The sequence below is a fragment of the Ictalurus furcatus genome, chromosome 5 (assembly GCF_023375685.1).
Source record: "Ictalurus furcatus strain D&B chromosome 5, Billie_1.0, whole genome shotgun sequence".
In the NCBI taxonomy this organism is placed as follows: Eukaryota; Metazoa; Chordata; class Actinopteri; order Siluriformes; family Ictaluridae; genus Ictalurus; species Ictalurus furcatus.
Window position 1 is genome coordinate 33818940 of NC_071259.1, and position 17849 is coordinate 33836788.

Sequence of the window (17849 nt, forward strand, 5' to 3'; positions counted from 1 at the left end):
CACACTCCGTTTGTACGACAGAGAGACAGAAAGAACGACTGAGACGCCACATTTGTGTTAATGTTAATATAACAGTCTTTATTTTTACACCGGAGACATTACAAATGGACTTTATTACAGTCAAGTGTAAAATTAAAATACAGAACACTTGGTAATCAGATGTTAAAAAAACAAGCAGGTGTTTACCCTGTCTGATCTTAATTTATGAATGGAGAACTTTTAAACTTTCTTTAGTAAGAAGAAAAAATAAAAAAAAAGCAAAGAAGGTGCTCTGTTCTCCATTTCCTGGTCCTTTAGATCAGAGTTTCCTGACCTTTAAAATCCCCACTGTGTTTATATCACACCCTACACTGGAGAATAAACACTCTTCAGTTGTCCCTTTGAGGAACCCTTAAAGGTTCCATGTGCAGTGTTTCACGTTCAGAAAGAGTTCCAAGTAGAACCTGTTTGAAGAAGCTAAGAATCCTTCATTATCCAATGAACCCTTGAAGAACCTTGTTGAATGAAGGGAACAGAACCAACACTATGGTCTCACCCACTGTGGACGTGTCCAAAACCCTAACACACCCTAATTAGCAAAGAACCTGTCTTTAACGGCCACATTTGGACACTGATCATTAACCCCACCCCTAATTTCTACCCCTTAACCCCCAGTTTTAACCCTACTCCATATCTCTATCTTATCTAACACCTAATCTATTACAATACATTGTGCGATTGCTCATTAACACAAAATCATAAAACATTTCATAATGTTAACAGTACATTGTGTAGCGAGCACGAGGTTTTGGACACACACTTCTCTAACACACCTGCTTTGGATTCACTCAGTACCGCACCTGTATTGAGGATAAAATGGGTGTGTTTGAGAAGAGAGAGATCGCATCCTGCTCACTACACAGTGCGAGATATTTATTTAAGGACAGTGAGAGGAAATGAATCAGCACACACATCGAGTGGAGTGTTAATGAGGTAGAGCGTTAAAGAAAACACTGTGTAGACACTGTAGACTCCCCCCACCTAATTTGCATATGCAGAAGGTGGACCTTAAAGGTGCAATAAGCATTCTAAGCGTGCATCATTTTATTCTTTTTAACATTACCAACACTTTAGAAAGAAAATATTGAAAATGTCTACAAAGCACAGGCTCCCTTAGGCCATGCCCCATCAGGACACGCCTCTTAAGCCACGCCTTCCGAAGTTTAAAGGTAAATTTAAGATGTTGTCCCACTGCATTTTAACACAGTACTTTATTTAGAAATGAGGAAATGGAGCTTAACCCCATGGTTTCAGCCACTTTAATGTGTTCCAAAAGGGAAGGTGTAGCGAGAACAGATGATCTTTAAACGAGCTTACGGTGTGAAACAACAACAACAACATGGTCCGCACATTTTCTGTGGCTGAATTGTGTTTTATTGGGCATGGAGTACACTATGTAGAGAACACAACTGCTACACCCCATGTAGTGAGCATAAAGTTAATAAGAATGTTATAGTCCTGTCAGTTATATACAGCGCTATCAATTAATCATCATCATCACCACCACTAGAATGTTTCTGACAGTCACCAATGTGCTCGACCAATCAGTGACCAGCACTGCTTCTAGCTCTGCCCACACAGCCTATACGACATGTTAGGGGTTACTGTAAATATTATGAAGCACACAGTCAAGGTGTTAAAATGAAGAAGCAGGAAGTCAGCATGCGAATACAGAACACAGTTTTTTAATAAAATCAGAGACGTGATCCGTGCAGCAGTTTAAAGCAGAATAATAAAAATACCCGACAATTTATGAGAATAAAACTGGCCCTTTTTAAACTCGCTGTAACTTTCTGTACATTATCACTCTTATTTAGAAAAACTCTTACTGCACCTTTAAACTTCACACGTGAGAAACTCGTGTCTAAACGAAGGATGAAAAACGTGAAATGGTTGGCGTTTAAAACATGGCGTGTGCATAGAGTTTAATTTAACAGAGCGAGAAATAAAGGAGAAAGGCACGAGATTTTCAGGTCGTCACATTAACTCAGGAGTGTAAACAGTGATTAAACGAGTCAGCACTCTCACACACAGTGTTCAGAGGTGGAGTTTAACTCATCACCATCCGCTAGAGGGCTCCAATACGGTTTCTCCCTCATCCACTTCCCCTCAGTGGCCATGTTAAGGGACGGTACATTACATCACCAGCTTGGAGGAAGTTCATTCCATAAGCAGAAATTACCCAGAATGCACTGCGTAGTTTTAGTGCATGAAGCTGTTTTATGTTTTCTTGATAGCTAGTTAGCATGCTAGTGTGTTAGCTAGCTTACGCTTTAAACACTTTGGGGAAGTCAACAAGGGCATGAGAACAGTATTGGAGCACAGGGCAACGTTTCCACAGCTCCTCCAGCAGCTCATTTATTTTTTTAAATCATAAAAAGTTTCTTCTTTAAACATTTTTGGAAGACTTGTGTCCCGGTGTACGACTGCAACATAACTGACAAATAATAATAATAAAAAAACTCAGACATTATATAAAACACAACACTGACCACACCTTGGCTGGACTGAGGCCACGCCCCAAATCACAAAGCAGGAAGCAGTGAGCATTAAACGGATCCTCTAATGAGATCTAGACAAGTCTCCTGCAGTTCTTCGGCTCTCGCACTTCTGCTCTAACACACCTGATCAAACTTAACACACCCCTCACATGTATGTGTGTGTTCATGCTAATCAAAAGCCTTTTTATTAGCATCTTATATTAGCATCAGAGGCAGGTGTGTTAGAGTTAATATTTCTCTAAAAGTGGAGAAAATCTACATTATGGCCCCGACCCACCTCTGACCTGCCTCTGACACGCCCCTGACACGCCTCACTGTAAGACACCATGTAACAGCTCTATAAACTCTTCTATAAACTGTTCATGGTGTTGAATGTGAGTGTGATTAGCTGAGAATCACTTCCTGTTTATAATTATTATTAAAAACAAACAACAGAAATATTTAGCTTCAGTAACAAACGTTAACTTACACAAGAAAAATAATAAATGTTAATATTTAACGGAAATACAAAAATAATTCTATAATTAATTCCCAAATCTATGTAACGTTCTCCGTTCTGGAGAAGTCATTATTCAGAGTGTGTGTGTGTTGTTTTTCATTAGTTCACTGGACTGACTGAAGGAGTGTAACAGGAGGACGGAGGAGTTTTTGTGTGTGTGTGTGTGTGTGTGTGTGTGTGTGTGTGTGTGTGTGTGTGTGTGTGTGTGTGTGTTAGTGGTGGCTGTTGTGGCAGGTTTTGGGTTTCTGAAGGCTGAACACACTGATGTTGAGGTGAGAGGCGATCTGCTTACACACACTCGTACAGTAACACAGTAGATCACACGCAGAGAGCACCTGTATACACACACACACACACACACACACACACACACACACACACACACAGAACACTTAGAATTTACAGAGTTAACAGAATATATAATATAAAGTATGTACACTTGTGTGCAGAAGTTTGTGCCCCCTCAGGATAAAATGGACATTATTTATTTAAAAATTGGAAACACATTTAGCGTTTTATTCAAAGATTCTTTCAAAATCACAATGAAAAAAACTTTCTGAATTATGTATAGGTTTAAAATCAGTTTAAAAGTGCAAAAGTTTGTACCCCCTTTCCGAATGTGGTGTATTATTATAAGCTTTAGTGATTCTTTGAGTAAGGGATAATCCAGGGCAAGGTGTGCGTTACATGATTTTAGTGACGATGTGGAGGTAAAGAACCGCCGGGGTGACGCAGGGTGCATTAACATGGTGTAACACACACCTAGCAGTGGATTATCGAGATTATACGATGGTCACTCGCCAGTATTGACGAGTTAAATCCAACACTGATTATTGCAGCGCAGAATCTGACAGAAAAAAATAAAAATAACAGTTAATTTTCGTTAGTTATTTTATATCCGGGTCGTTACAGCTAGAACGCCGCCCACTCTAAATCATACACAGAGATAAAGTAGTGAAATAAGATTACATTCTTTTGAATGAATTATAATAAATCGTTATTAGAGAGATTGAAAGAGAGAGAGACAGAGGGAGCAAGAGACAGAGAGGGAGAGACAGAGAGAGAGAGACAGAGCACGAGCAAGAGACAGAGACAGAGAGAGAGAGAGAATGTGCATGTGTGAATTACAGCGTCTCTACTAATAATAAAGCTGTGCGTGTAACTGTATGTTACTATGGTTACAGGTGTTTTTAGGCAGCGCGTTCATTTAGAGTGGTGATTAAACTGACTGGGACTACTTGTGATATATACACAGTTTTAACGCAACGGTTTTAACCTTACAGCCAATCAGAATCCAGTATTTGGACAGACCATGGTATAAAGTGTCTCATTATTATTATTATTATTATTATTATTATTATTATTATTATTACAGTTAGCTTAAATAAAATGAATATTTGTATTATAATAGTATTATAATTCTGCGATGGCGTGTAAGCCTTTGCCTTTTTAACAGCGGTACAGTGATTCTGCTGTGAGGGAACTCACCAGCGCCCCCCAGAGGAGGAAGTGTTCACTGAAGAAACTGTTAAAGTACTGATTGATAAAGAGCAGCAGCGGCGCAACGAATGCAGAATCACTGCGCTGCATCTCACTCTTCGTCATGTGGGATACCTGATACACACACACACACAGACACACACACCAAAAACTATACAAATATAAAACCTTAAATAACGAAAAAAGAATGAAAAGTAAATAAAGCAGGCAGTAAATAACAATAATAATAATAATAATAATAATAATAATAATAATAATAATAAGTCAAGTGTTATACATAAAAACCTTAATGATTAACAAATAAAAGGATTTATTTATTATAAAAAATATATAAATTACTCTGTTGTAAATAAATGGTGCTTTGCAACAGATTTATCAATTTACTGCAACTAGATTTGACCTGATAGACAAAAAATATCACTGAAATAATAATTATATTATATTCCATCACAGTATAGCTGCATTATATATATTATATTATATTTATATTATGTGGAGCGTCTTTACCACCAGGTGGTTGGTGATTTTAGCTGAGCCAAAACCGAACGCTAAAACGAAGAGACAGGGGTTTTTCTCAAAAAGCTGCTCCGATGACATCTTATACACCAACACAGCCAAAAGCAACATCACTGTGATGTGGAATGCTGGAGAGAGCACACTCGTACCCTACAGAGAGAGAGAGAGAGAGAGACAGACAGACAGACAGAGAGAGAGAAACACAGAGAGAGCCCAAGAGCAGGAAGAAAAGTTCACTCTAACAGTGTTATCATTTATAATGTTTATAACATTTATATCACAAGTCAAACTGCATTATTAGGTCACTTCCTGTCAGGCTCTTACAGGTTACTGGGAAACTGTGATCATGAAGATGATAAAGATATTGATCAGTAATGTTTAAGTAAAATCCCAGCTGTATGTAGATTACTGATCCGTGTCTGTAAAGCTCGAGGTTTTTATTGAAAACACATTTCACACGATTATATTGTTGTGTGTGTTAATGGCCGCTTCCTCAGAGGATTATTACACTGCAGCTTACATTCCTTTTATAAACACAAGAAGAAAAACATGTAGCATCTGTATCTCACTAAACACCACTATAATATATAAAAAATAAATGTCTGTAAATAAATAATGTTGTGTTTATTCAAGTGTGTATTTATTTTATTTCAATGGTAAAATTTTTGTTTTTAAATGCGCAGGTCATGATGATGATGATGTGGCGCCCCCTACGGGTCATGCTAATGAGCTGAATAGAAAACATATCAGATTAAAAAAGTACTTCAGTTTTATGCAACAACTTCTACAAACTTTAGCAGTTAAATGAATAAAATGTGCTAACTGATATGTCCTTTACATTAATAATGGATTACGTCCATTCTAATTCACTAATATAATGTTCTAGTGTTTATTTATTGTCTCCGGTTCGGTTCTACACAAACACTAATCTAACACTGAGCAACACGCAGAGGGAAATGTGCAGAAAAATTCTATACAGTTCAGTTTTATTTGAACTGTGTCACTGCGTTTATATTCAGTATTTAGTAGCTTTTAATCATTTCACGTAATGAAGGTTCATTTTATTCTGATTTAAGACGTATTGTTCCTCATTTATCTGAATGACTGATGTAAATAAATCCTGATTGCAGGACGGTGGGAACAGTTACGTGCGTTGAGTTCAGACGTACCGCGATGGTGGAGCCGTTTTTGCCCATCCCGCCTGTGAAGATGACCCGGAAGTAGTTTGTGCAGGAAAATATCGCTCCCAGGAAGGTCAGGAAAGCAGGAATCATCTTCATCTGGATATTCAGCCCCGGGATCTAGTTTAATCACACACACACACACACACACACACACATATACAGACACACACACAGACACACACACACACACAGGTCTGGTTTAAGCACATTTCCCTCTGAATGATGTGCAGAGTACGTCTCTAACGTTTTAATGTTTTGCTTTATTCTGTGTAATTGATTGAATGTACTAATCCGACACTGATGTTATTATAACTCTTAATAACTGCCATGATCTGATTACACCGTGACGCTGATGCTACTAAACTCTCAGTAATTAATATTAATAGCAGAGCTGAGTGAGACGACAGAGAGCACATCACGATATTTACCTACATTCCAACAATACACAATATATATCATGATATACAATAAACTTACAAAAAATTATAATAACTAACTAATAATGAATTAAAAAAATAAAAAAACAAAACTATAAAATATAATGTAAAGATAGAACGAAAATATAGAAATACATAGAAATAGAATATTAGAATATTATAGATATGACAAAGAATAATAAAAAAAGAAATGGCATATTTTAAAAGATAAAATACAGAACATGACAATTTTAACGATTCTCAAACAGATGTTTTTAATGGATTTAAATCTAAAATAAATATACTGTATACACTACGGCCCAACGTTTGTGGACACTCGACTGAACCGTTTCTCATGATATTAAAAGGCTTTTGATGTGAAGGTGTGAGATTAAACGTGTGAAATCGGTGTCTTAGACAAAAATATCATCATGCTGACGTGTTCACTTCTTTCATTAGAAAACTAACATTTTATTTATAAAAATCTTTATTTAAAACGGACGACTCGGAGAAATATTCTGAAAAGCAGGAGATAAAGAGTCCAGTGTAGGTGGGAACTCCTTCAATACTCTTTAAAAATCATCTCAGGGAAATTCCTCAAGAAATCCGGTGAGAAAACGCCAAGAATACATTTCTGTAAATCCTCGGTGAAAAGGGCGTTGACTCTGAAGATGATGAAATACTAAACTGTTTAGATTTATTTAGAATTTAGAATTCCCATCGCTCCATTTGTTCCGTTATTCCAGAGTTTTGATGACTATTATTATTCTAAAATGTGGAGAATGGAGTGTGTCTAAACTTTTGACCAGCAGTGTACTGTGTTTAAGGTGCTTTAAATAAATAAATAAATAAATAAATAAATAAATACAAAGTTGTTTACAGCTAGGAAGTGAGTTGCTGTATCTCTTGGTGTTGTTTAAAGGTGGTGTTTGTTGTTATTAACAGTATTTAGTATTTATATATCAGCAGTGATGCATTAGCATGGTGTTCCACAGCGCTCGGGTGTACAACGGTGTTAATGAAGCGATGTGCTCGGTGTGTGACGGTGTTAATGAAGCGATGTGCTCGGTGTGCGACGGTGTTAATGGAGCGATGTGCTCGGTGTGTGACGGTGTTAATGGAGCGATGTGCTCGGTGTGTGACGGTGTTAATGGAGCGATGTGCTCTGTGTGTGACGGTGTTAATGGAGCGATGTGCTCGGTGTGTGACGGTGTTAATGGAGCGATGTGCTCTGTGTGTGACGGTGTTAATGGAGCGATGTGCTCGGTGTGTGACGGTGTTAATGGAGCGATGTGCTCGGTGTGTGACGGTGTTAATGGAGCGATGTGCTCTGTGTGTGACGGTGTTAATGGAGCGATGTGCTCTGTGTGTGACGGTGTTAATGAAGCGATGTGCTCGGTGTACAACGGTGTTAATGAAGCGATGTGCTCGGTGTGCGACGGTGTTAATGGAGCGATGTGCTCGGTGTGTGACGGTGTTAATGGAGCGATGTGCTCTGTGTGTGACGGTGTTAATGGAGCGATGTGCTCGGTGTGTGACGGTGTTAATGGAGCGATGTGCTCGGTGTGTGACGGTGTTAATGAAGCGATGTGCTCGGTGTGCGACGGTGTTAATGAAGCGATGTGCTCGGTGTGCGACGGTGTTAATGAAGCGATGTGCTCGGTGTGTGACGGTGTTAATGGAGCGATGTGCTCTGTGTGTGACGGTGTTAATGAAGCGATGTGCTCGGTGTGTGACGGTGTTAATGAAGCGATGTGCTCGGTGTGTGACGGTGTTAATGGAGCGATGTGCTCTGTGTGTGACGGTGTTAATGGAGCGATGTGCTCTGTGTGTGACGGTGTTAATGGAGCGATGTGCTCAGGTTAGCAGCGTTCAGGATTTACTGTAATAATTAAACACGAAGCCCTAACCATGTGAAGAAGTGAATTACCGTAGATTGCCAAAAAGCAGTTCCTCCGAGCGCAGCCAGCAGGTAAACCATTACAAAGAAGATCTGCACTTCAGTCACATCGATGCTGCACACACAAGCTCATGTCATTCAGTTTAGATTAATTAATGAATTATTAATTAAAATTTAATATAATTTGATGATGGTGATGGTGGAGGTAATGGTGATGATGATGGTGGTGATGATGGTGATGATGATGGTGATGATGGTGGTGATGTTGATGGTGGAGGTGGACTCACATGCCAAAGCGCAGTGTTCCTGAGACGTAGGTCTGCCAGTGAGCACAGTAGAACATGAACATGCCCACAAAACAGCAGAAGAACATCCAGTCAGGATTCGTCCCCATCTGAACCGCTATACATGTACCCAGAATCACAAACACTGCACACACACACACGCACGCACAATCAGTTATACAGTATTAGGGATTATGCAGTATTATGTTCAGCAGTGTGTGGTGTCGTGCAGAGTGTGTTCAGCAGTGTGTGGTGTCGTGCAGAGTGTGTTCAGCAGTATGTAGAACACACACCAGTGGAGAGAGAGTCACAGCCGTGGTCGAACAGTTCTCCGAGTGGAGTGCTGCTATTGGTCCGTCTCGCCTGTTTACCGTCGATGGCGTCCAGTGACTGGTACATAAACAGCCCTACAGCACAAGACAGGTACGCCCATGTCGGAGCCTGAACACACACACACACATACATACACACACACACACACACACACACACACACACAGTTTAGTGATCACGTTAAATAATATGCTTAGTGAAATATAACACTGCTCCACACTGAACAGGTTCATCATCAACACTTAGCTCCTGTTCTGAATATTCTCAGTGTGTGTGTGTGTGTGTGTGCACCTGCTCAGTAGCAGTAGGACAGTAGTAGGCAAGGATGAGGGTGGTGGTGATGTTGAGGGTAAGGCCGATGGTGGTGATGAGGTTGGGGGCGACCCAAAGGGGAATTTTCTCCACCAGCCAGCACCAGAACGGCTGCATGAGCGACTCCAGGACAGACTTCCCCTCACTGCTGTACCGGTGATCCTCCAACCGCTTCAGCTGCTGCCGTGACAACCGTAACCCTGACAATACCATCCTTACAACCTGAATACACACACACACACACACACACACACACACACACACACAGTGTGACCAATCAGAATTCAGAACTCAACACTGCTGTGGTATAAAATGATAATCACAATAAGTTATGTTTAGATTATAATTATGATATCTCTTAATAATAATAATAATAATAATAATAATAGCGCAGTATTGATCATGATCTCGCGATATTATATTGAAGTATCGCGATATTACTCGGTAATTTCCTCACATACCTTGAAGATAGTGTTCGAACAGTGTAGAATTAAAAGTGAATTAAATTCATTAGAGACAGTTCAGCACAGATAAACAACTAATCACTAATTAATAACTACATATATAAACAAAGAATTATAACTTATATTAACTTATAAAACAAAGAATTAACAAATAAATCATGTTTTTAAATGACTTTTAATCACAACATCTCCGACAGGTGTTATAATTTTATCTACAGTAAATAACGAAAGCTTCCACTCCATGTTCGTTGGGAATAATGATTAAAAAGTGTGATGTTTATTTTGATAAACAAACAAACAAACAAATAAATAAATATATATATAAATAAATAAATAAGTACAGAGTTAGCATTAGCATGGATAAGCTAATAAGCCGTTAGCGGTACGTTACCGTTTGGTGACGGACTTTCTCTCCACACTCTCCCTGTTCCGGCTCTGTACAGAGTAAATCAGCTCCTCGCTAATATTTAACCAGAGAGGAAATCAGATAAAAAGCAGATTATTGAGTGTTTATCTCAGTTTGTGTGATAAATCCGCTCCATGTCCATGACACATAGCGCCGCGAGCACACCGGAAGTAAACGCCTCTCTAACGGAAGCTGCGTCTCAAACCGACACGAAGATTTAAAGAGTGTTCAGAATATGGAGCGCTCGCGGGGGGGAAAAGCCTGTTTATTTGATTTTTTTAATTTAGTTTTTAATAATTATTTTACACCTAGGGTTATTAATCTTATTATATATTGTTGGCTGCAGACGCGCCTGTCAGGACACTTTAAATAGTAACTTTAGTCACTTCGATTTGAGACAAACCCCAGAGTGCCACGAGCCAGGGCAGGAGTGGTGTTAAATACAGTTAATAAACTAAACTGAGAATAATTTGACATTTTATTTCATTTTCAGTTTAATTTATTAACTGTATTTAATACCACTACACAAAAACGAACAAACACAGCGCATCATCCGGGTTTTAAATGAAATTAAAAAGCTGAATCTGAGCGATGGATTAACATTTCCTTTACTTTCTTTTGTTTTGTGTAAGTGTAAATGAGTGTAAATGTAAATGAATGTAAATGAGTGTAAATGTGAATGAGTGTAAATGAGTGTAAATGTAAATTAGTGTAAATGTGAATGAGTGTAAATGAGTGTAAATGTGAATGTGTGTAAATGTGAATGAGTGTAATTGAGTGTAAATGTAAATCAGTGGAAATGAGTATAAATGTAAATGAGTGTAAATGAGTGTATTTGTAAATGAGTGTAAATGTAAATAGTGTAAATGAGTGTAAATGTAAATGAGTGTAACTGTAAATGAGTGTAAATGGAGATATGTTCATGCTCAATAGAGAAGATTATCATTCTTGGTTAAAATTGTACAGCCTTATTTCCGGTTCAGCAGCTAATGAGTGAGCACGTTTCTGTTTGACGTGTGCACGTGTGTATGTAGTGAGAAACATAAAAGAAATATTATATAAATTTTGAAATAATGATATTTTGCTCATTATCAACCCAAATAACTCATCAGAGTTCAAACTAGTAAAACTTACCAGTGTAGAAAATAGAGACTGCCACTAGATGGCGGTACAGCACTGCCGTCAAATATATGGTACCCCCCCCCCCCCCCCCACACACACACACACACACACACACATACTATGCTGAATGACACAAAAAAAATGAGATGCAACCACTTAACCTTTTAAGTGTTAAATGCTACAGGTGTGTGTGTGTGTGAGTGAGAGAGAGAGAGAGAGAGAAAGAGTGTGTGTGTGTGAGAGAGAGAGAGAGAGAGAGAGAGTGTGAGTGAGAGAGAGAGAGAGAGAGTGTGTGTGTGTCTCAGCAGACTTGGACATTCTGTGAATAGCCTCATTAGAACTTAGCAGTGGCTCTCGAGTGGCCTGTTCCATCATGTGTTTCAGTGTGTGTGTGTTTCAGCACATGTGGGAGTCACACTCAGTTTTCAGAAGTTTTAACCTCCATGATTTCCGGATCCTTCAGTCTGAGTAAACAGTTTAAGTGTTAAATGTGGTGTTTGTGTAAAAAAAATAAACGTCGAAAAATTATTATTCAAATTAACACAGAAAATGTTTATACTTGCATCTATCTATCTATCTATCTATCTATCTATCTATCATTATTATTAGTAGTAGTAGTATAGTTGTTGTATAATGTCCCTCTCTGTGTGTGTTTTTTTCCACTCTGATCCACTCAGTATTTTCAGTAGAAGGTAAAGTGTGTGTGTCTGTGTGTGTGTGTGTGTGTGTGTGTGTGTGTGTGTGTGTACAGTGGAACTCTGAGGCGAGTGTAGAGTTAAGGGAACACTAGATTGTCCTCATTTTCCAGAGTGAGGACTCTGTGCCTCAGGCTGCTGACGGGACGAGGATTATAAATTCAAATCCTCCTCGTTTGAAGTGCAGCTTTGATTTCATGCGAGAGTGTGTGTGTGTGTGTGTGTGTTTGTGTGTGTGAGTGTGTGCGTGTGTGTGTGTGAGTGTGTGTGTGGGTGTGGGTGTGTGTGTGTGTTTGTGTTTGTGTGTGTGTGAGTGTGTTTGTGTGTGTGTGAGTGTGTGTGAGTGTGTGTGTGGGTGTGTGTGTGAGAGAGAGGGTGTGTGTGTGGGTGTATGTGTGTGTTTGTATGTGTGTGTAACTCAAATTGAAACTGAAAACTCCTCACACACCTTTAAACGCTTTAAACACAAAATGAACACTAAACATGAAAGAGTGTGTTCTCGCTCTCACTCATTCACACCCTCTCTCTCTCTCTCTCTCTCTCTCCAGATATAACTTGTCCTGGTCTTTGAATAATGCCCTATATAAGTCTCATGTGTTTTATGGTTGAAGAAGTGCAGTCAGACTTTTAGACGTCAGTGAAAGAGAGTGTGAATTTTAAAACTGATAATGAGAACTGTGTGTGTGTGTGTGTGTGTGTGTGTGTGTGTGAGTGTGTGTGTGAATGGGTGAATGAGACACAGTGTAAAGCGCTTTCGATAAAAGCGCTATATAAGTGCAGCCCATTTACCTTTGAGGGTGCCAATATTAACTTCATAAGTATTCTACAATTATATTTCTAATTAAAAGTCTAATTAACTACATCCATATATTTTCTGTAGCATTTGTCCTACACAGGGTCGCAGGGAGCCTGGATCGTGTCCCGGGAGCTTGGGGCACAGGGCACAGGGCAGGGAGGTCACCCTGGACGAGGTGCCAACACATCGCAGGGCACAACCACACACACCGACACACTACGGACAAGTTAGAAATACCCGTCTGCTTACAGCGCATGTATTTGGACTGGGGGAGGAAACCGAAGTACCGGGAGGAAATCCCCAAGGCACGGGGAGAACATGCAAACTCCACGTGCACAGGATGAAGGTGGGTTTCGAACCTCCAACACACGGAGGTGTGAGGCTAACATGCTAACGTGCTAACCACTAGCCCACAGTGTCCCCTACTGGACTTGTATAATTATTTATAATTCAATTCAAATTCAGACAATCTGATGTGCATAACAATTCAACCTCATCACATACAGACCCCACCCACTTACCAAACCCCACCCACTCACATAACCCCACCCAGTTATATAATCACGCCCACTGACATCACACAAGCAGACAACTCCAGTATCTGTCTTAGAGCAAAATCAGGAATGTCTCTCTCTCTCTCTCTCTCTCTCTCTCTCTCTCTCTCATTAATAATTCAGCACTGTGTGATTTATCCGTGTCAATGCTGTCATCTCAATACAGACACTTCAGTAGACATGGAGATCTGACAGGTCAGGGCCCCATCTGCCCCCTCAGGGTAACACACACACACACACACACACACACACACACACCTCACTTCATCTTTTAAACATCACATAGACTGAAAAAGTGTATGTGTGTGTATCCTGCTGCTTTAGCTGGAGCCTTGTCCTGCTCACACACACCAACTTTAACCTGCTCAGGTGTATGTGTGTATGTGTGTGTTAATGTGGTGATGTGTGTTAATGTGTGTGTTAATGTGATGATTTGTGTTAATGTGTGTGTTAATGTGGTGATTTGTGTTAATGTGTGTGTGTTAGTGTGGTGATGTGTGTTAATGTGTGTGTTAATGTGGTGATGTGTGTTAATGTGTGTGTTAATGTGGTGATGTGTGTTAATGTGTGTGTTAATGTGATGATGTGTGTTAATGTGTGTGTTAATGTGGTGATTTGTGTTAATGTGTGTGTGTTAGTGTGGTGATGTGTGTTAATGTGTGTGTTAATGTGGTGATGTGTGTTAATGTGTGTGTTAATGTGGTGATGTGTGTTAATGTGGTGATGTGTGTTAATGTGTGTGTTAATGTGGTGATGTGTGTTAATGTGTGTTAATGTGGTGATGTGTGTTAATGTGTGTTAATGTGGTGATGTGTGTTAATGTGGTGATGTGTGTTAATGTGTGTGTTAATGTGGTGATGTGTGTTAATGTGGTGATGTGTGTTAATGTGTGTGTTAATGTGGTGATGTGTGTTAATGTGTGTTAATGTGGTGATGTGTGTTAATGTGTGTTAATGTGGTGATGTGTGTTAATGTGTGTGTTAATGTGGTGATGTGTGTTAATGTGGTGATGTGTGTTAATGTGGTGATGTGTGTTAATGTGTGTTAATGTGGTGATGTGTGTTAATGTGGTGATGTGTGTTAATGTGTGTGTTAATGTGGTGATGTGTGTTAATGTGGTGATGTGTGTTAATGTGTGTTAATGTGGTGATGTGTGTTAATGCGTGTGTTAATGTGGTGATGTGTGTTAATGTGGTGATGTGTGTTAATGTGTGTTAATGTGGTGATGTGTGTTAATGTGGTGATGTGTGTTAATGTGGTGATGTGTGTTAATGCGTGTGTTAATGTGGTGATGTGTGTTAATGTGGTGATGTGTGTTAATGTGTGTTAATGTGGTGATGTGTGTTAATGTGGTGATGTGTGTTAATGTGGTGATGTGTGTTAATGCGTGTGTTAATGTGGTGATGTGTGTTAATGTGGTGATGTGTGTTAATGTGGTGATGTGTGTTAATGTGTGTTAATGTGGTGATGTGTGTTAATGTGGTGATGTGTGTTAATGTGTGTTAATGTGGTGATGTGTGTTAATGTGGTGATGTGTGTTAATGTGGTGATGTGTGTTAATGCGTGTGTTAATGTGGTGATGTGTGTTAATGTGGTGATGTGTGTTAATGTGTGTTAATGTGGTGATGTGTGTTAATGTGGTGATGTGTGTTAATGTGTGTTAATGTGGTGATGTGTGTTAATGTGTGTGTTAATGCGGTGATGTGTGTTAATGTGTGTGTTAATGCGGTGATGTGTGTTAATGTGTGTGTTAATGTGACGATATGTGTTAATCTGTATGTTAATGTAGTGATGTGTGTTAATGTGTGTGTTAATGTGGTGATGTGTGTTAATGCGGTGATGTGTGTTAATGTGTGTTAATGCGGTGATGTGTGTTAATGTGTGTGTTAATGTGGTGATGTGTAAATGTGTGTTAATGTGGTGATGTGTGTTAATGTGGCGATGTGTGTTAATGTGTGTGTTAATGTGGTGATGTGTGCTAATGTGTATGTGTTAATGTGGTGATCTGTGTTAATATGGTGATGTGTTTGTTAATGTGTGTTAATGTGGTTGATGACTAACAACGCTGCATTATTTAACACTTTATTAAAAACTAACACAATATTGTTACATTAAAGTTCAGACCTCTGTAAAGTTTATACCTCCGTAAAATTCATACTTCTGTAAAGTTTAGACCGCTGTAAAGTTCATACTTCTGTAAAGTTTATATCTCTGTAAAGTTCATACTTCTGTAAAGTTTATATCTCTGTAAAGTTCATACTTCTGTAAAGTTTATACCTCCGTAAAATTCATACTTCTGTAAAGTTTAGACCGCTGTAAAGTTCATACTTCTGTAAAGTTTATATCTCTGTAAAGTTCATACTTCTGTAAAGTTTATATCTCTGTAAAGTTTAGACCTCTGTAAAGTTCATACTTCTGTAAAGTGTACACATCTGTAAAGTTTAGACCTCTGTTAAATTCATATTTCTGTAAAGTTTATACTTCTGTAAAGTTTAGACCTCTGTTAAATTCATACTTCTGTAAAGTTTATACTTCTGTAAAGTTTATATTTCTGTAAAGTTCATAATTCTGTAAAGTTCATATCTGCATACTTCAAACAGAGAAAACAAAGACATGAGAGAGATGCAGTGTGTGTTATAGAACAGAAGTCTTCCTGCCATTACGTTTAGTTGAGAACAAACAGAACCGGTTTTATGAGGTTGTGATTAAACACAGTGAATTACAGAAAATGTTTATGTTGTGTGAAAATAACTAAAATACAGCTACTAATGGAAAATAAATACCGCGGCTGGTCTTTCTGGAGGTGACATCTCCTCAGCAGCCATAACAGTGATGCAGATTAAATAAAGCTGACCTTTACAAGAACACTAAAATGGTTCTGCTGAAGATCCAGTGTGGTTTTCACGGGAAGTATTACCCCATTTTTAATGAGTTGAAGGGTTAATAATATTATAGTGACATATATATTATTAGTTGGGTGGAGTTTATGCAACTGAGAAGTAAAGTGTCATGAAGAAGTGTCATGGCTGATGCTCTTTTAATGCTGTCATTTTTTTTGGATTTGGCTAGTAACCTAACTGACAACACACACACACACACACACACACACACACATATTACGGTCAGCGTTGTCTCTCTGCACTCTTCAATTGATATTTCCTGTCTTTGAACATCAACGCTGTTTCCATACAAATTTAACACAGTTTGTGTGTATGTGTGTGTGTGTGTGTGTGTGTGTGTGTGTGTAAAAGCAGCAAGAATCCAGTTCTTTTCATCTTCTGAACTGCTTGTTAACCTTTGATGTTTAATCTGAGCTTCAACATTACTGACAAAAAAGAAAAAGGAAACTCAGCAAAGAATTCAGCAAATTTTCTGACTCTCAGATGTTTAAAGCTGAAACATGCTCAGTTCCCCAATCATCATCATCATCACCATTGTCATCACCACCACCATCATCATCATCACCATTGTCATCACCACCACCATCATCATCACCATCATCATCGTCATCGCCATCATTGTCCTCATCATCGTCATCATCATCATCACCATCATCATCATCATCGTCATCATCACTATCATCGTCATCATCACCATCATCTTCATCATCACCATCATCATCATCACCATTATCATCACCATCATCATCATCATCGTCATCACTATCATCGTCATCACCATCATCACCATCATCATCATCATCCTCATCATCACCATCATCACCATCATCATCACCATCAACATCGTCATCATCACCATCATCATCATCATCACCATCATCATCGTCATCATCACTATCATCGTCATCATCATCCTCATCATCACCATCATTATCATCATCATCACCACTATCATCACCATCAACATCGTCATCATCATCATCATCACGTTCATACCTCTGTAAAGTTAATATTTCTCTAAAGTCTATACCACTGTAAAGCAAATAGTGGGGTGGAATTTATGCAAATGATAAGTGAAGTGTCATGGCTGATGCTTTTTTATTGCCGTCATCTTGTTGGATTTGGCTAGTAACCTAACTGACAACACACACACACACACACACACACATACACATACACACACACACACACACACACACACACACATACACACACACACACACACATTACGGTCAACGTTGTCTCTCTGCACCCTTCAATTGATAGTTCCTGTCTTTGAACATCAACGCTGTTTCCATACAAATTTAACACAGTGTGTGTGTATGTGTGTGTGTAAAAGCAGCAAGAATCCAGTTCTTTTCATCTTCAGAACTGTTCATTAACCTTTGATGTTTAATCTGAGCTTCAACATTACTAAAAAGAAAAAGGA

The 17849-nt window shown here is 38.8% G+C and overlaps 1 protein-coding gene across 1 annotated transcript; it reads right to left on the bottom strand.

Annotated features, from left to right (window-relative positions):
• Window positions 1-51: 51 nt before the first annotated feature.
• On the bottom strand, window positions 52-10534 carry cept1a (choline/ethanolamine phosphotransferase 1a). The gene is made up of 9 exons (XM_053625875.1): window positions 10339-10534; window positions 9463-9705; window positions 9133-9280; window positions 8843-8984; window positions 8586-8670; window positions 6225-6356; window positions 5047-5205; window positions 4528-4653; window positions 52-3374 (listed from the first exon to the last, which is right to left on the bottom strand). Exons 2-9 carry the CDS (start codon window positions 9694-9696, stop codon window positions 3252-3254), a joined length of 1149 nt encoding a protein of 382 aa, XP_053481850.1. The 5' UTR covers window positions 9697-9705; window positions 10339-10534; the 3' UTR covers window positions 52-3251.
• Window positions 10535-17849: the final 7315 nt, after the last annotated feature.